This window comes from Dendrobates tinctorius, unplaced genomic scaffold, assembly GCF_039654945.1.
Source record: "Dendrobates tinctorius isolate UK_male_01 unplaced genomic scaffold, ASM3965494v1 ptg000003l, whole genome shotgun sequence".
NCBI lineage: Eukaryota > Metazoa > Chordata > Amphibia > Anura > Dendrobatidae > Dendrobates > Dendrobates tinctorius.
In genome coordinates, this window is record NW_027361671.1 from 50,853,891 (window position 1) to 50,874,667 (window position 20,777).

Sequence of the window (20,777 nt, forward strand, 5' to 3'; positions counted from 1 at the left end):
TCACTGCAATCAAATGATTCCTGCAACTGTCAATGAGAATTCTGAACCTCTCGACAGGTATTTTTGCGCACTCCTCAAGAGGAAACTGCTCCAGTTGTCTCGTGTTTGAAGGTTGCCTTTTTCCAGACGGCATGTTTCAGCTCTTTCCAAAGATTTTCAATAGGATTTAGGTCCGGGCTCATAGAAGGCCACTTCAGAATAGTCCAATGTTTTTCTCTTATCCATTCTTGGGTGTTTTTTTTTTTTTAATTCGTTTATTAAACACCAGAGTACAAAGGATGCACATCATACACAATGAGTTGTGATAACAGAATACAAAGAAATTGCACACTCTCACAAATAAACAAGGTAATGTGTACATTTCCATCCGAACATATTTAAAGGATAACTGTTTGTGTTTCCCCATACATATATCACTTTAATTTAAATTTCACAAACCTTGTCATGTAACAGTAAGAGCTAACTAGAACTCCTAAACTACGTCTACCACTATCTCAACTAACATCTACTATTTCCGCAGCTTGGTTCCTAGATCACGTTGTGTCGTGCGTGATGTCTCAGTTTTGTAGAGTAAGGTGAGAGGAATTCCACCTCTCCCAGATCTTCTCAAACTTCCCCGGGCATCCCCTATTGTGATATAACGTGCGCTCATATGGAACAACCGAATTCACCAACTTGATCCAAAATCTAAAGGAAGGATCTTAGCCCCCCATCCACCTCAGTGCCAGCACTTTCCGTGCCATAAACAGCGTCTCGCGCAAGAAGACCCCAGCATATCGATCCCAGATCTCCTGCTCCCATACCCCAAACAAGCAAACCAATGGCTCTAGAGGGACAGGGGCCTGCATCAAGGACGTCAGTAGTGTGGTGACCTCTTTCCAGTAGTGTAGGATAATGGGACACTGCCACACCATATGGATAAAATCAGCATCTGGCGAGTGACATCGCATACATTGTGATGATTGAAGCCGACCCATCCTAAAAAGTCGCAACTGAGTCAAATATGATTGATTTATTATATACAATTGTATCATTCTGTTATTGATAGATGGTGATACTCCAATCGGAGACTCCAGAATCTCCTCCCACTCCTCTCTTTGCGCATCAGGGATGAGACGTTCCCATTTCATCCTTGTAGAGCTTATGGCCGATTCTGCCCCTACTGACAGCATATATGTGTACAAGGAGGATATAAGACCCTGGGGACCCTGCGAGTTAAGAATTCCTATCAAAGGTAAAGACGAAATAGTACGGTCCACACCCCCATCCCTCATATGTGACTGAAGAGCCGATCTCAGCTGCAGATAGTGAAAAAATTGAGATCTTGGAATATCATGCGTGGCTTGTAACTGTTCAAAAGACTTTAAGGTCCCCTGGTCATACAAGTCTCCCACTGAAGAAACGCCATGCTGAGCCATTCTTGGGTGTTTTTAGTTGTGTGTTTTTGGGTCATTATCCTGTTGAAGACCCATGAACTGCAACTGAGACCAAGCTTTCTGACACTGGGCACATTTCTCTCTAGAATCCCTTGATAGTCTTGAGATTTCATTGTGCCCTGCACAGATTGTAGACACCCTGTGCCAGATGCAGCAAAGCAGCCCCAGAAAATAACAGAGCATCCTCCATGTTCCACAGTAGGAACAGTGTTCTTTTCTTGATATGCTTCATTTTTCCATATGTGAACATAGAGCTGATGTGCCTTGCCAAAAAGTTCCATTTTTGTCTCATCTGTCCATAGGACATCCTCCCAGAATTATGATTTTTTTTTCAACAATGGTGTCCTCCTTGGTCGTTTCCCATGAAGTCCACTTTGGATCATACAACGACGGATGGTGCGATCTGACACTGATGTTCCTTGAGCTTAAAGTTCTCCTTTAATCTGTTTTGTTACCAATAGTATTATCCGTCTCTTTGATTTGTCATCAATTTTCCTCCTGCGACCTCGTCCAGGGAGGTTTGCTGCAGTCCCATGGAGCTTAAATTTCTGAATAATATGTGCAACTGTATGTAGTCACAGGAACATCAAGCTGCTTGGAGATCGTCTTATTACTTTTACCTTTAACATGTTTGTCTATAATTTTCTGTCTAATCTCCTGAGACAACTCTTTCCTTCGATTTCTCTGATCCATGTGGAGTGTGATCCACACCATGCCACCAAACAGCACAGCGAGTATCTGTAGCCCTCTATACAGGCCCACTCACTGACTCCAAGATTGTAGACACCTGTGATGCTAATTAGTGGACACACATTGATATAACATGTCCTTTTTGTCACATTATTTTCAGGAGTACCATCATTTTTGTCCAGCCTATTCTGTGGAAGCATGGTTGAAAAGCAATGTCTGACTTTCATTTGTTCATTATCATAGATTTTTTATTTATTATTACTTTTGTCAAATTCAAGTTATTTCTATGACCATTGTGGGTTTTTCTGTCATTAAACGAGGGGTACCAACAATTTTGACCACGTGTGTACTGTCCTATGTAACAGAATTGCAATGTATTCGTAAAAATTGGATGCTATACTGTGGCTCTGTATGGTATCCAATTTTATTTGCGCACCCACAGACTTGAATGGGTGAATCTCATCCAATTTATGGAAGAAACAAGTTCATACTGCAATCTTTTTGGCATACAGACTCAATCACTGAAACAAAATCTTTCATCTACAATTCCTCATTAAATAACATCGGTCTGAGTAATGCCCGATTTTTTGCACGGACAGTACTCGGACCAAAAATACGGTCATGTCAATGAGCCCTAAGACAGATCTGCTTTAACCTGTGTTCAAGATTATCTTCAAAACGTAAATCCTAGGTTACAAGAACTGGATGCAGCCGCTGCAGTCACAAAGTGCCTTACAGAAATGCAATAAAAATCCACTCCAGACTTGTCCTTCCCCACATGACTTATGTAACCAGTGTCTAGCCCATCCCTACAGTCGCCTGACAATAGTAAAGGTCACTCTGCATGCAGGTCTATGGCGAGTGCACCCTCTTCCAGCAATTTCACGTTGCACACTATCACTGCCTGTCCCAATGCTTCACCTGTAAATGAGCATTCAGCAGCCAACCAGAACCTCGTGCGTCATTCCCAATGTCACCCAGCAGCGCTGCCGACAAGATATCCTGTAACCATCTGGAAATAACAAAAGGAATGTACTCGGTCCTAAACCATTTACTTTCCATTTTCCACTGTACTATTCCACAGCTCGTGCAAAATGGAGCTACACGCTGCACATCATCACGTTACCGATCCCACTCAGGACCTGATACACACTGAGAACACAGCAGGACTGGTCATTCTCATTGCCAATCCATCTCCTGCTACATCAAGATGTTGTCCCGTCCTTCCTCCATGCTTTTCACCGCAGCTCTGCTTGATAATGCTAGCGGATATCCACAATTCGTTAGAGGGTCACTGGAAGCATAAACAGATGGATTTCCATTGCAGCAAAGATAAAATGATGAAATATGAACAAAGGACTTAACCAGAGGAAAAAAAAAAAACAAGATCCACTGCTGCTCATAAATGATGTAAAAATATAAGGGAGATGTCCCTCACTCCAGGAATGTGTGTTATATAAGGTGGGTTTTCTTTGAAAAGTTTAATCTCATTTTACTTTAACAGCCAGCCTTAAAGCTAGGACAGCATGGCGACTTTTGTTGGCGGCAAAAATCATAATAACTACACGGTAATTAACTATTTGTAGAACCACACAACTTCATCAACTACAGTGGCCGCAGCGGGGGATTCACATGAGTAGGCATGAACGCGCAGTACCCGGCTGTGGCCACTATAAAGCTGATGGAGCTGTGCAGTTCCGCTCTGTAACTGAGCACATCCAGCTGCTCCATTACTAAGGGCACCGACTGGGCGCAAACACCGCAGACATTCCAGCCCCTGCTTTTTACAAGATCAATGCAGTCTATGAGATCTTACAACATCTCATGCACAAGGTGTAGAGAACAGTTGTGGAGTGCTGCTGGTAAGGATGGAGTCACACTAACCGTATAAAAAAGTCCGATTCTCACTGCCGAGAGTCGCACGACTGTAATGCGAGTGTCATGTGAGTACAATGCGATTTTTCACACCTAGCAACCGAATGCAGTGCAATTGCTATCTGATAAAGAACGAGTTTACCTCCAAAAAGGTAAGGTCCAGCCATGTACCAAGAGCACGTTTAGCCCATGGGCAGGGACTCTCCCCACAACTAGTGCTGGACATACCTCTTTTTGGCTGGATGTAAATACCAATTTTTCTTGATCTTTACACCCTTCTGTAATAGGGTATTATATATACACCTCTGGCAAAAATTAAGAGACCACCACATCAAAACCCTGTCATGGGCAGCCCATTCTCCAGACCTGAACCCCATTGAAAACCTCTGGAATGTAATCAAGAGGATGATGGATATTCACAAGCCATCAAACAAAGAAGAACTGCTTACATTATTGTGCCAGAAGCAGTGTGAAATACAGGTGGAAAGCATGCCAAGACGCATGAAAGCTGTGATTAAACATCATGGTTATTCCACAAAATATTGATTTCTGAACTCTTCCAGAGTTAAAACATTAGTATTGTTGTTTCTAAATGATTATGAACTTATTTTCTTAGCATTATTTGAGGTCTGAAAGGACTGCAGTTTTTTGTTATTTTGACCATTTCTCATTTTCTGAAAATAAATACAAAATTTAGTGCTTGGAAATTAGGAGCCATGTTGTCAGTAGTTTATACAACCCCTGGCAAAAATTATGGAATCACAGGCCTTGCAGGATGTTCATTCAGTTGATTAATTTTGTAGAAAAAAAGCAGATCACAGACATGGCACAAAACTAAAGTCAGTTCAAATGGCAACTTTCTGGCTTTAAGAAACACTAAAAGAAATCAACAAAAAAAAATGAGGTATTCAGTAATGGTTACTTTTTTAAACCAAGCATACGGGAAAAATTATGGAATCACTCAGTTCTGACGAAAAAAATATGAAATCACTAAATTCTGAGGAAAAAATTATAGAATCATGAAAAACAAACCAACAAAAACACACTCCAACAAATCATTAGTATTTTGTTGCACCACCTCAGGCTTTTATAACAGCTTGCAGTCTCTGAGGCATGGACTTAATGAGGGTCAAACACGACTCTTCATCAATCTGGCTCCAACTTTCTCTGATTGCTGTTGCCAGATCAGCTTTGCAGGTTGGAGCCTTGTCATGGACCATTTTCTTCAACTTCCACCAAAGATTTTCAATTGGATTGAGATCCGGACTATTTGCAGGCCATGACATTGACCTTATGTGTCTTTTTTCAAGGAATGTTTTCACGGTTTTTGCTCTATGGCAGGATGCATTCTCATCTTGAAAAAGGATTTCATCATCCCCAAACATCCTTTCAATTGATGGGATAAGAAAAGTGTCCAAAATATCAACATAAACTTGTGCATTTATTGAAGATGTAATGACAGCCATCTCCCCATTGCCTTTCCCTGACATGCAGCCCCACATGGAAATTTGCATGTTCTCTTCAGACAGTCATCTTTATAAATCTCATTGGAACGGCACCAAACCAAAAGTTCCAGCATCATCACCTTGCCCAATGCAGATTCGCGATTCATCACTGAATATGACTTTCATCCAGTCATCCACAGTTCACAACTGCTTTTCCTTAGCCCATTGTAACCTTGTTTTTTTCTGTTTAGGTGTTAATGATGGCTTTCGTTTAGCTTTTCTGTATGTATATCCCATTTCCTTTAGGCGGTTTCTTACAGTTCGGTCACAGATGTTGACTCCAGTATCCTCCCATTCGTTCTTCATTTGTTTTGTTGTGCATTTCCTGCTTTGGAGACAAATTTCTTTACGTTTCCGGTCTTGACGCTTTGATGTCTTCCTTGGTCTACCAGTATGTTTGCCTTTAACAACCTTCCCATGTTGTTTGTATTTGGTCTAAATTTTAGACACAGCTGACTGAACAGCCAACATCTTTTGCAACATTTTGTGATGATTTACCCTCTTTTAAGAGTTTGATAATCCTCTCCTTTGTCTTGACATCTCTCGTGTTAGAGCCATGATTCATGTCAGTCCACTTGGTGCAACAGCTCTCCAAGGTGTGATGACTCCTTTTTAGATGCAGACTAACGAGCAGATCTAATTTGATGCAGGTGTTAGTTTTGGGAATGAAAATTTACAGGGTGATTCCATAATTTTTTCCTCAGAATTGAGTGATTCCATAATTTTTTCCCTGTGCTTGGTTTAAAAAAGTAACCATTACTCACTACCACATTTTTTATTCTTGATTTCTTTCGGTGTTTCTTAAAGCCAGAAAGTTGGCATTTGATTTGGCCTTAGTTTTGTGCCATGTCTGATCTGCATTTTTTCTACAAAATTAAACAACTGAATGAACATCCTCCAACGCCGGTGATTCCATAATTTTTGCCAGGGTTGAAGAATAAAAGAGCAATTTACATTTTACTCAAAAATATACCTATAAAGAGAAAAATCAGACTCGCAATAAAATTTGAGTACACCACGTTCCACTAAGTCACGTAAGTGGTGATGTTATACATCAATGTGCTTACCGTATTTTTTGCTTTGTAAGACGCACTTTTTTTTCCCAAAAATTTTGGGGGAAAGTGGGGGTGCGTCTTACAAAGCGTACATGCCTTACCATAGGCCGTGATCAGGGGGCGTCCGGCGGCTGCTGGACGGTGCTGCGGGAGTCTCCAGTGCCCAGCGGTACTGTGGGTGTGTTCGGCGCTGCCCGGGGCTCTGCCGACACTGTGCGTCAGGCCAGAGCCCCGGCATTCCCACGGTTCCCCTGTGTGTGCGGTAGTTCCGGTAAAAAATGGCCAACGGCGCTTGCGCAGATGGGATCTCGGGACCCAGCTCTTGAGAGATGAGATCTGTAAAGCGGACGCTAAAATTCAAACGGATCCGTCAAAAAAAAAAAACGCATGCAACGGATGACCATCAGTCAAAATCTGCCGCTAATGCAAGTCTATGGGGGGAAAAATGTATCTGCCAAAAAAATGGCAGATCCGCTTTTTTTTATAAAAACGGCGGATTTTGACTGACGTCAAACAACTGAAGTGTGAAAGAGGCCTTAGATTTCTGAAATCTCAAAGCTTTTGCTGGTCCTGTAAAATGCAACATAAAATTTACATACAAAAGTAGCAAAATCGCAAATGTGAACATGGCCTTAGCTGAAAAATCCACATCCCAGATGTTGCTGTGGATGTCATATACATAAGCAGATATTTACATCATGCAGATTTCAGATCTACACCGTGCATCAATCTACATGCATATTCAGCTTCAGGTTTTTTATGAAGTGCATGGGTGAGATATGTTAAAATCTTACTGTTAAACTATAGATTTTCCTCCAGGAAAATCTGGCTGGAAATTTCCACAGTGTATCCCTACTGTGTGAACAACCCCTAAGGAAACATTGGGGGAGTGGGGGGGGGGGGAATTTGACCGTCTCACTTCACCAGTTTTCTAGTATTATAGAATTGAAAACTTTATTACAACATTTTGCCCTTTAACCCAACATTGGTTATTTCTAGTTCTAAGTATGGTAATTAGTAAAGGCACGTGGCCAATTGTAGCACAGCAAATCTACTTCAACAAACTCCACAGAATGTATAAACTATAGCTGAAATCTACGCCAGCGCATAGCAACCACATATTACACAGCCAACAGATGCACCACATTATTTTGGGGTACTTCTTAATAAATGTTGTACATTTTCAAGTCTTCCCTACAATAAAAATTATTCTCTGTTCATAAGACGAGAGATATTTACTGATCGCTGGGAGCATTTCCACATTTATCATCTTTCTACAGAGCATCGTGTGAGTGAAGCGCCCATCAAGCATTGTCTATGGAACTGCTGGAAAAATTTGCGCTCTGTCCTCTGCTTTCTACGGGTGTCCCATAGACAATGAATGAAGAGGAGTAATACTCAGAATCAGTAAATTATCTCCAATCCCACAGATGGGTAAACTTAAGAAGTTTCCCCGATATTAAAAGATATTCCCTGACATGTCTCCAGTCTAGCTTATAGAAAGCAAGTCTTGGTAAAGGTTACTGTTAATCTAGTCTGGGATTTATAGGTTTTATGTCTCGGCTCTGCATTTTTAGTGAATTCTGTAACGCAGTCTAACACCAACCTAAAGGGGTTGTCACCTATATTAAAGCGGCACAAAAAATATATCTTTACTTATGGCAAAAGTGGTGAAGCGAACGACATCCCTATTGACTCCTAGGATAACTACCGCACTATGTGACTGTGGAGGCTCGGGGTATGGGTGTTAGCAACACCACAGTGAGCAGATAAATGTGCACTCAAGAGGTTCTGCAGTCCTTCTCCCTATAGGGGACACATGCTCCTAAAGTTCAACTCCAGTCAAACACTGTCAGGGACTCCTCACAAATTAGTACACCCATATACAGCCTCTGATCTGATGGAAAGCATCACTTTCTCTGTGACCTTGAGCAGATGGTGACACATTATTGCAGGGGTGGGGAATCTTCTTTCTGCCAAGGGCCATTTGGATATTTATACCATCTTTCGGGGGCCGTACAAACTCCGCCCCCAAAGTACATCCTGACTCTGGCACTGGTTTCATGACTTAATCTTTCATTGCATGCCCTTCAATGTTCAGTAGTGAACACTGCGTGTGTGTGCTAACAGAGCAAGAAGAAATTAGTGAGCTTGTGGCAATCACAATACAGCTCCCTGCCCAAGAATGCAGTCCCTGAGAATCTGCCCGGGGGCCTGATAAAAGGTCATTGAGGGCCGTAAATGGCCCTGGGGCCTGAGGTTCCCCACCCCTGCATTATTGGCTGACGCGTCAGCGGAGCAGCAAGATTAATGCCAGATCTGAGGAATAAGTGGTCATTACAGCCAGTGCCCAGCCACGGCACCCCTGATACATGGTGTCGGACCTCGCCGTGCACCATACATGGCTGCCAAGGTTATCCTAAGATTGTGAGAAAGAAGCCGGTGTAAGGCTGTGTGCACACGCTGCAGATTTTGCTGCGGTTCCGCAGCGGTTTTGGCCGCTGCGGACCCGCAGCAGTTTTTGCTGCGGTGTACAGTACCATGATTCCCTATGGGAATCAAAAACCACAGTGCAGACGATGCGGAATTTTCCGCGCGGATTATCTGCGGTTTTCAATCCGCAGAAAGAATTGACATGTCAATTCTTTCTGCGGATTCTCCTGCGGTTTGCCATCTCCTCCATTGAGGAGATGAAAAACCGCAGGGCAAAACCGCAGAGCAATCCGCAGGTAAAACCGCAGGTCTTTTGACCTGCGGTTTCACCTGCGGATTGTACAAAATCCGCGCGGATGAATCCGCACATAATCCGCAGCGTGTGCACACAGCCTCAGGATCAGAGCCCGGATATAAGGAGCAGCGCTTCCCTGCTGTCAGAGGAGGCACATAGCGGGCGGACGACAAGGCCTGAATTATTCCACATCTAGGAACTTTACAGTAGAAACAATTCACAGTCCGCTTATACTAATGAAGTCCCAGCTGCACAGATACAGGAACCGGCGCTGCACTCTCCGCACACGTCCGGTATGGGAGCTAAGAGGTCACCGGGGGCCACGTGACGCCCCTGCGGAGCACTCTGCACATCACCGACTGTCACATCCAAGGAACGCATAAAATCTGGAGAGATGAAGGCACTCTAATATTCCAGAGACTAAAACTTCCCCAAGGCACCAACTTCCGTTCCCTTCCCCCAGATCCCCGTCCTCTCTGGTCAGGGCTGGAGTCCATGTGTGCGGTACTTGTACAGCTCAGTGCAGACGGGCAATGCACGGAGGACTGGGAAGAGTTCTAGGGTCTCTCTCTTGGAGAGCACAGTGCCGGGTACATGGAGCACAGCCATTGTGGGGGTCTCATTAGTGACATGTACCTGGGAGCCACCCAGGACCCTGCAGGGCACAGTGACAGCAGCGGGGGGGCGCCATAAGGCTACACACACTGGCCAAGTCCCCAGCACTGCCATCACTCACAGAGGCAGCACCCAGCTGAGGAGAGCACTTACCTCACTCACCTCGCAGTCGTCCCCATAGGGGAGCTCCAGCCCGGCGCTCATGGCTGCAGCCAGACTTCCTGCCTCTATGGCAGCGCACACATGGGAGAGCAGCAGGACGAGCCGCGCACATCCCCCGCGCCAGCCCCGCACAACTTCTGCCGCCGGCCGCACACATGAGCCCGCACTCAGCACACAGCGGCCGGCTCCATGCACTGAGGACCCGCTCCTGCCGCCACCGCAGAAGGGAAACTTTCACATAGCTGTGTGCGGTGTGAGGAGAAGCGGCCGTCTGCTGCCCGCGGCCCCGTGTAACGAGAGGCGGTGCAGGGACACGGGGGGAGGAGGAGGAGGGGGCTGCACACACTGGCAGGTCAGGTCCTCCGCCGAATCCTGCCACTCCACGGTCACACACGGCTGTGGGTACTCCCAGCATCACCATCATCTCTATATACTCCCATCACCATCTCTATATACTCCCATCACCATCATCTCTATATACTCCCGGCATCACCATCATCTCTATATACTCCCATCACCATCTCTATATACTCCCATCACCATCATCTCTATATACTCCCCATCACCATCATCTCTATATACTCCCATCACCATCTCTATATACTCCCATCACCATCTCTATATATACTCCCATCACCATAATCTCTATATACTCCCATCACCATAATCTCTATATACTCCCCATCACCATCTCTATATACCTCCATCACCATAATCTCTATATACTCCCCATCACCATCTCTATATACTCCCATCACCATCATCTCTATATACTCCCATCACCATCATCTCTATATACTCCCCATCACCATAATCTCTATATACTCCCATCACCATCTCTATATACTCCCATCACCATAATCTCTATATACTCCCATCACCATCTCTATATACTCCCCATCACCATAATCTCTATATACTCCCCATCACCATCTCTATATACTCCCATCACCATCATCTCTATATACTCCCATCACCATCATCTCTATATACTCCCATCACCATCATCTCTATATACTCCCATCACCATCATCTCTATATACTCCCCATCACCATAATCTCTATATACTCCCATCACCATCTCTATATACTCCCATCACCATAATCTCTATATACTCCCATCACCATCTCTATATACTCCCCATCACCATAATCTCTATATACTCCCCATCACCATCTCTATATACTCCCATCACCATCATCTCTATATACTCCCATCACCATAATCTCTATATACTCCCCATCACCATAATCTCTATATACTCCCATCACCATAATCTCTATATACTCCCCATCACCATCTCTATATACTCCCATCACCATCTCTATATACTCCCATCACCATCTCTATATACTCCCATCACCATCATCTCTATATACAGTGCCTACAAGTAGTATTCAACCCCCTGCAGATTTAGCAGGTTTACATATTCGGAATTAACTTGGCATTGTGACATTTGGACTGTAGATCAGCCTGGAAGTGTGAAATGCACTGCAGCAAAAAAGAATGTTATTTCTTTGTTTAATTTTTTTTTAAATTGTGAAAAGTTTATTCAGAGGGTCATTTATTATTCAACCCCTCAAACCACCAGAATTCTGTTTGGTTCCCCTAAAGTATTAAGAAGTATTTCAGGCACAAAGAACAATGAGCTTCACATGTTTGGATTAATTATCTCTTTTTCCAGCCTTTTCTGACTATTTAAGACCCTCCCCAAACTTGTGAACAGCACTCATACATGGTCAACATGGGAAAGACAAAGGAGCATTCCAAGGCCATCAGAGACAAGATCGTGGAGGGTCACAAGGCTGGCAAGGGGTACAAAACCCTTTCCAAGGAGTTGGGCCTACCTGTCTCCACTGTTGGGAGCATCATCCGGAAGTGGAAGGCTTATGGAACTACTGTTAGCCTTCCACGGCCTGGACAGCCTTTGAAAGTTTCCTCCCGTGCCGAGGCCAGGCTTGTCCGAAGGGTCAAGGCTAACCCAAGGACAACAAGGAAGGAGCTCCGGGAAGATCTCATGGCAGTGGGGACATTGGTTTCAGTCAATACCATAAGTAACGTACTCCACCGCAATGGTCTCCGTTCCAGACGAGCCCGTAAGGTACCTTTACTTTCAAAGCGTCATGTCAAGGCTCGTCTACAGTTTGCTCATGATCACTTGGAGGACTCTGAGACAGACTGGTTCAAGGTTCTCTGGTCTGATGAGACCAAGATCGATATCTTTGGTGCCAACCACACACGTGACGTTTGGAGACTGGATGGCACTGCATACGACCCCAAGAATACCATCCCTACAGTCAAGCATGGTGGTGGCAGCATCATGCTGTGGGGCTGTTTCTCAGCCAAGGGGCCTGGCCATCTGGTCCGCATCCATGGGAAGATGGATAGCACGGCCTACCTGGAGATTTTGGCCAAGAACCTCCGCTCCTCCATCAAGGATCTTAAGATGGGTCGTCATTTCATCTTCCAACAAGACAACGACCCAAAGCACACAGCCAAGAAAACCAAGGCCTGGTTCAAGAGGGAAAAAATCAAGGTGTTGGAGTGGCCTAGTCAGTCTCCTGACCTTAACCCAATTGAAAACTTGTGGAAGGAGCTCAAGATTAAAGTCCACATGAGACACCCAAAGAACCTAGATAACTTGGAGAAGATCTGCATGGAGGAGTGGGCCAAGATAACTCCAGAGACCTGTGCCGGCCTGATCAGGTCTTATAAAAGACGATTATTAGCTGTAATTGCAAACAAGGGTTATTCCACAAAATATTAAACCTAGGGGTTGAATAATAATTGACCCACACTTTTATGTTTAAAATTTATTAAAATTTAACTGAGCAACATAACTTTTTGGTTTGTAAGATTTATGCATCTGTTAATAAATCCTGCTCTTGTGTGAAGTTTGAAGGCTCTAACTTATTTGCATCTTATCAAACCTGCTAAATCTGCAGGGGGTTGAATACTACTTGTAGGCACTGTATACTCCCATCACCATAATCTCTATATACTCCCCATCACCATCTCTATATACTCCCATCACCATCATCTCTATATACTCCCATCACCATCTCTATATACTCCCATCACCATCTCTATATACTCCCCATCACCATCATCTCTATATACTCCCCATCACCATCTCTATATACTCCCATCACCATCATCTCTATATACTCCCCATCACCATAATCTCTATATACTCCCATCACCATCATCTCTATATACTCCCCATCACCATAATCTCTATATACTCCCATCACCATAATCTCTATATACTCCCATCACCATCTCTATATACTCCCATCACCATCATCTCTATATACTCCCATCACCATAATCTCTATATACTCCCCATCACCATCTCTATATACTCCCATCACCATAATCTCTATATACTCCCATCACCATAATCTCTATATACTCCCATCACCATAATCTCTATATACTCCCCATCACCATAATCTCTATATACTCCCCATCACCATCTCTATATACTCCCATCACCATAATCTCTATATACTCCCCATCACCATAATCTCTATATACTCCCATCACCATAATCTCTATATACTCCCCATCACCATCTCTATATACTCCCATCACCATCATCTCTATATATACTCCCATCACCATAATCTCTATATACTCCCCATCACCATCTCTATATACTCCCATCACCATCATCTCTATATACTCCCATCACCATCTCTATATACTCCCATCACCATCTCTATATACTCCCATCACCATCTCTATATACTCCCATCACCATCTCTATATACTCCCATCACCATCTCTATATACTCCCCATCACCATCATCTCTATATACTCCCCATCACCATCATCTCTATATACTCCCCATCACCATCTCTATATACTCCCCATCACCATCTCTATATACTCCCATCACCATCATCTCTATATACTCCCCATCACCATCTCTATATACTCCCCATCACCATCTCTATATATTCCCATCACCATCTCTATATACTCCCCATCACCATCTCTATATATTCCCATCACCATCTCTATATACTCCCCATCACCATCTCTATATACTCCCATCACCATCTCTATATACTCCCATCACCATCTCTATATACTCCCATCATCACCATCTCTATATACTCCCATCACCATCTCTATATATTCCCATCACCATCTCTATATACTCCCCATCACCATCTCTATATACTCCCATCACCATCATCTCTATATACTCCCATCACCATCTCTATATACTCCCATCACCATCATCTCTATATATACTCCCATCACCATCATCTCTATATATACTCCCATCACCATCATCTCTATATATACTCCCATCACCATCATCTCTATATATACTCCCATCACCATCATCTCTATATACTCCCATCACCATCTCTATATATTCCCATCACCATCTCTATATACTCCCCATCACCATCTCTATATACTCCCATCACCATCTCTATATACTCCCCATCACCATCTCTATATACTCCCCATCACCATCTCTATATACTCCCATCACCATCTCTATATACTCCCATCACCATCATATCTATATACTCCCATCATCTCTATATACTCCCAGCATCAACATCTCTATATACTACCACCATCATCTCTATATACTCCCCATCACCATCTCTATATACTCCCGTCATCACCATCTCTATACTCTATATACTCCCATCATCACCATCTCTATATACTCCCGTCACCATCATCTCTATATACTCCCATCATCATCATCTCTATATACTCCCATCATCATGAATATACTCCCATCATCATCATCAACATACTCCCATCATCACATAATGCTCCATGCAATATAGTGGGCCAAATATACTTGGGAGACTCGCCAGACATCGTGGGCAAAATATACTCACCCTTTGGGCCAGAGTTTGAGATATGTTAGCTAGACTATAAGGCCATGTGCACGTTGCAGGTTCTGCTGCGGATCCGCAGAGTTTTTGGCCCTGAGGATCCGCAGCAGTTTCTGCTGCTGTGTACAGTACCTCTATAGTCAATGGAAAATGAAAACCGCAGTGCACACGCTGCGGATTAGCTGTGGTTTTAAATCCGCAGCATGTCAATTCTTTGTGCGGAATCCGCAGCGGTTTTACACCTACTCCATTGTACAGGTGTCAAACCGCAGGGGAAAACCGCAGGCTAATCCGCAGGTAAAACGCAGGTCTTTTGACCTGCGGATTTTTCCAAATCTGAGCGGAAAAATCTGCCGCACAATCCGCAACGTGTGCACATGGGCCTAAGGGTATGTTACCACGGTCAGTAATGGCAGCGTTGCCGGCTTTTGTACGTGCGGTGATTTCGCATGTGTTCATTGAACTGTGCGGAATCACTGAGTCCTATACATTGTATGCGTGACTTTATCTTGCGGAGATTGAGCGTCTCCGCAAGATAAATAGACATGCTGTGGTCTAGAAAGAAGCGCCGCATGTGCGTATATGTAGGGAAGCCAGAGGTGTCCCTGTACGCAGAGTGGAGATGGGATTTCATAAAATCCCATCCACTATGCTGTAACATCTGGCCGCTGCGGGTTGGATGCTGCAGCAGTACGCAGCCTCCAACCCGTAGCGCTTACTGACTGCTTTTGTGGAAACAAACCATTAAAGTGAATCGGTTAGCAGATTTTAGCTGCTTCATCAGAGAGCAGCATGATGCAGGCAAAGAGACCCTGAATCCAACAATGTATCACTTAGTTTACTGGGTGCAGCGATTCTAACACAGTTTTTTGATTTAGCTATGCAGCAGAGCGGAGAAAGGTTCCCCAGTCCACGACAGGCTTTCAGTTCATAGTGTCTATAGACTGTGAGCTGCTTATCACAGGAGGAGGCAGAGTCAGACTAGCATGCACACCCTGCTCTAGCTGATATAGTCCAAGCAATGATAATCACCAAGTAATAAAACCTTCATTGTAAGTAAACAAAACCCCACAGCCCGACACGTGACATCACTGAAATCTGTGTGTTAACTCCTTCCTTATACTGACCTCATATTACACAGCAACAACTTGCTGACACCTTCTGTTTAACCCCTTAGTGACAGGCCAAATAAATCTGACCAGTGTCCCTTTATGTGGCAAATACCGCAACTCTGGAACGCTTCAACAGATCCAAATGATTTTGAGAAAGTTTTTTTGTGACATGTTGTACTTTATGTTAATGGTAAATGTATGGCTATATGTTGTGTTTATTTAAAAAAAAAAAAATTCAGAAATTTCACAAAAATCTATAAAAAAAAAATTGCAATTTTAAATCTTTGAATTATTATCCCTTTAACCCAGATAGTCATAACACACAAAAACATTAATAAATAACATTTCCCACATGTCGGATTACATCAGCACCATTTGTAAAATGTTATTTTATATTGTTAGTCATTTAGGAGGTGAAGGCTGTGTTCACACGTTGTGGTTTTTTTCGCGTTTTTACCAAAGAAGCTTCCCATTCATTTTAATGAATTCTGCATTTTCTGTGCATATTGATGCATTTTTTTCCGTGAAAAAAAGCATCGCAGAAAAAAAACGCAGCATGCTCATTAATTTCGCGGAAAATTCCGCATTTCTAGCTATTTTCTATGTGACTGGGACCGCTCCAGAAAAAAACGCATTAAAAATGCAAAAACGAGCAGAAAACGCACGGAAAAGTCGCAGAAAAAAACACGCCTTTTCTGGGAAGGAGTCAGGTTTTCAAGCAGAAATTTTCAGCTACATGTGCACATAGCCTTAAAAATGTAGCAATAATTTTTCAAGGAAATTTACAAAACATATTTTTTTCAATGAACTATCCAAGTTTGAAGTGACTTTTGGGCTCCTAGATATTCAAAAACCTCCAAAAGTGAAACCATTTTAAAAACAGCACCCCTGACATATTGAGAACTGCTGTCAGGTTTTTTATTAACCCTTCAAGTGATGTTAAGGAATGAATGCAGTGACATAACAGGAATGAAAATATGTGTTTTTACCAAATAAATGTCGGTAACTTCTGAACAGGCCGATATAGCTGGGAGACTAACGCCGCTATTTGGCCATGAATTGCCATGGCAAACATCAGGAGCACACAATCATGATCTCAGGGTGCCGATGAATTTAAAGAGGAAGCCCCCACACTCTGTTAACCATTTATATGATGTAGTCATTATTGACAGCAGCATCTAAGGGGTTAAACAGTGGCTGATACAGCAAGTTGTCAGCTATAGTGTACAGCCACAGCTTCTAGGATTGTCACCTGTATGGGGATTAGTGTAATGACAAAAAAAAAATTTTTATGAAACCATGTGCAATGGAGGAACTTTTATGGGTTATTTAAGAATAATTATTGCTTTTTTTTGTTTTTTTAAAAAAAGTTCCCCCTTTCATTCAAATGAAATAAGGCAAAAATTGTTTTTCCCCCCCAAAAAAGGACATGCAATTTTGCATTATTGAAACGATAATAGTAATAACTAAGCAACTTATTATTCGTTTTTTAACAAATACGGTATAAAACAGTTAATTATAAGTACAATATGTACAAAAGAAGTGTTTAAAAATTATTTTTTCCTATGAATTTTAGATTCAAAAATTAAATTTTTTTCGATTTCGCATGTAGTTCCTCCATCAGTTTTACAGCACGGTCAGCATTTTGGTTAGATCTGGGAATGTCAATTAATGACTCCTCGACCAACTAGTGCGCCTTCAAACACTTAATTGCCTTCTTGCACTTTGTCTTGGTGAGTGAGGTTAACAGTTCATTAAAGGATGCTTCGTTGTAGTGTTGCGACTGGAACCAGGCATTTGCCCATTCATAGCAGATGAAGTCGCATGCTATACCGAGGACACGGCGCCACTCTGGTATCAGAAAAAATGCTATAACAGCATATACGGCTCGCGAGTTCCATCTTCCCATGTGCAGGTTTGGGAGTTTCTTCCAACTGATTCGAGGCCAACGTGATGTTGTTTTGTAATGACGATATGCCTGACATAGTTCATATAAGAACTTGAAATCATCTCGCCATCCAGGATTCTCGCCTGTGTTGACATCATCTGTTGCAACTTGGTGGTAATCAATCTGAAGTGAGGCATAGTTTTCTGTTAATTTGTCAATGAACAAATAATTGAGTTCTGGTTTCTTCGTTGACTCTGGAATAAGGAAATTCATGACGTGCTTCAGTAGGAGGTCGAGTACATGGTGTTGACAGCCAATGTATTGTGGCTTCTGAAAGCCCTTTCTCAAGACATCATCCTGTATCAGCGTTACAATCCCGTTCAAACGGCCAGTATTTACTGCTGCCGTGTCGCAGATTATCATGCGAATATTTTCCCAAGCGTCGTATTGTAGTTCCTTGTGAATAGCTGTGGCAGAACCATTCTCACATTTCAGAATACCGAGTTTGATTTCGGTTGTGGTATTTTTCAGCAGAACTACTTGATACTCTTCCCCTTGGATTCTTTTACCATCGAAGTGGAGACAATAGGGATCTTTGCTTTGAAGTTTTTCAAAAATTTTGGTTTTCATTTTCTGTCCTTCTGAGATTGTTCGTCTCCAGACACCCGACTGACTTGGAACCGGTACATCATGACCTTGTTCAGCAATGGTTGCAAGCACTTTGCTTTATGTGTAGAAATATTGTTTTTCAGTACCAGTAAACTCGCTGTTGTAGTGCTTGCTCTTTTGTATTTCGGTGTGCGTTCAGGAGAAGATGACGCGGAAGAAGAGGTTGGCTTTGGAGTCTCGGGTAAAGATTCAGAGACAGTATCATGTGTGGGTTGCGATTGCGAAGTGCTGGCTTGAGCTTGAAATATTGATAGTCGGATTCGTTTTCTTGGATGAATTGATTCCAAAGGAGCTATTTTGAGCGTCGAAAAACCAACCTTGCCTCCACTCTCAACTTGCCTCAGGTAGAGCTCTTTATCCTCCGAGTTTTTCCATTCTCCATTAACGTTGGTGACAAATAACTGAGAAAGTGTTGCAGTGAATTTATCAGAAGGTTTCTTTTTGTTTTTGTCATTTAGATCAATCAGACGATTGAGTTTCTTTCTGATGAGTGCACTGGATAAAAGTGGGAAGTCTAGAGTTTCCCTCCAGAGCAATTCTATATCCATTATTATATTTTTTATTCGATCCAGTCGCCGTTTCTCGCTGTTGAACAGAAAACTGAAGTTTCCAAGAATTTGGCAGTTCGTTGGCATCCGTGTGAGATTGGAGAGCTTTTCAACATATGGAATACTTGGATCCCTTTTATGTTGAGAATAGGAGGGCAGATTCCTCGTCCAGATAGACCTGTTTGCCTTTACACTGTTGCTGGAATTTCTAGAAGACATTTTCTGAATGACCTGTCCTGCACTTCTTGATGAAAAATCTTTTTTTTTAAATTTTGAAATGAAAAAGAGGGGGAACTTTTTTGAATATTTTACAAATTTGATGATACTAATGTCATTTGAATGCAATTGTTCCTCCAATGTAAGGGGTTTCATTTTCGTTTTGCAAAATTTTTAAAATAGTCATCACCCTAATGGGGATGCTAGTCTCATTTCTCAGGTCAGTAAAAAAGACATATTGGCGTTCACTAAGCGGCTAAGAGTCAATGGTTAAAAAAAGAAGTTTAAAGGGAACCTGTCACCTGTTTTGGGCCGCTATAAGACACGGCCACCGCCTTTCAGGGCTTATCTACAGCATTCTATAATGCTATTATATTCTATAATGCTGTAGATAAGCCCCAGATCCGACCTGGAAGATAAGAAAAATAAGTTTTATTATATTCACCCGGGGGGGGGGGATCCTGTCTGACGGGTGTCGCGGGTCCGGGATACCCCATCTTCTGGCAATGCCACCTTCCTGTAGCTTCATCATTCCCTGGCATCGCGCTCCTGCGCAGGCGTACTTCTCTTCCCTGTTGAGTGAAGAGTAAAGTACTGCAGTGCGCAGGCATCTCTCTGACCTTTTCCAGCGCCTGCGCTCTGCAGTACGCTGCTCTGCCCTCAACAGGACAGAGAAGTACACCTGCGCAGGAGCGTGATGCTGGGGAGCGATGAAGCAAGCAGGAGGGCGGCGTCGCAAGAAAATTGGAGATACCGGACCGGTAATAATCGGATAACTGCTAGCCATTGTTTTTGACGAATAGCACTCGTCCCAGTGTTACCGATTGAGGTATAGCATATAGCAGATTTTTTAATGGCATGATTTTCTATGAATCAGAGTAGCCAAAAGAAAGGGGCACTATTCATTGAGGCTTTTATACAAATATTTTGACGTAAAAAGCTTTGGAAAAAAAAAATCACAGTTTAGCGCATTTTGAGGCTGCGCTAATTTTTTTTTTTAAACTATTGGCGTTCACTCATCATTTTTGCCGAACTCAGTAAAAGTGGGCATTGCAATCACCGATTGTCAAATTCATGAGGATCAGTGGTGTTTGCTACGCCACAAATCTTACTCCAACAGAGACTATAGTAAGATTCGTGGCGTGCCGCACACAGAGGCCCATGTCAGGGTTTCTTAGTGAACCAGGAACCCTGCACTCCACCCCGACCTTTATCAAGACCGGATTGTAAAACCAACAGCATGCCACCAAAGGAGCCAAAAGGGTGATAACCTGGGCCGGCCAGGACACAGTGTATGGGTTTTTTTTTCCCAAATTGGATATCACTGATATGCTGACTATCCTGTGCTCTTTTGTGAGTATGCCAGTTATGTTTTAGAACAAAATTTTACTATTATTGT

At 42.9% G+C, this 20,777-nt stretch overlaps 1 protein-coding gene across 6 annotated transcripts in view; it reads right to left on the minus strand.

Annotated features, from left to right (window-relative positions):
* The window catches only part of MCC (MCC regulator of WNT signaling pathway), a 517,969-nt gene that overhangs the window by 332,951 nt on the left and 164,241 nt on the right, over positions 1 to 20,777 (minus strand). The window contains exon 1 of one of the 6 annotated variants that reach the window (XM_073551696.1): positions 10,067 to 10,481. The exons of 4 other annotated variants lie outside the window; for them this stretch is intronic. In XM_073551696.1, the coding sequence (XP_073407797.1) occupies positions 10,067 to 10,108 (42 nt within the window). In that variant the 5' untranslated portion in view covers positions 10,109 to 10,481. Of the gene's footprint in view, positions 1 to 10,057; positions 10,482 to 20,777 lie in introns of those variants that run through there. One more of the 6 variants, XM_073551695.1, reaches the window with a different exon arrangement.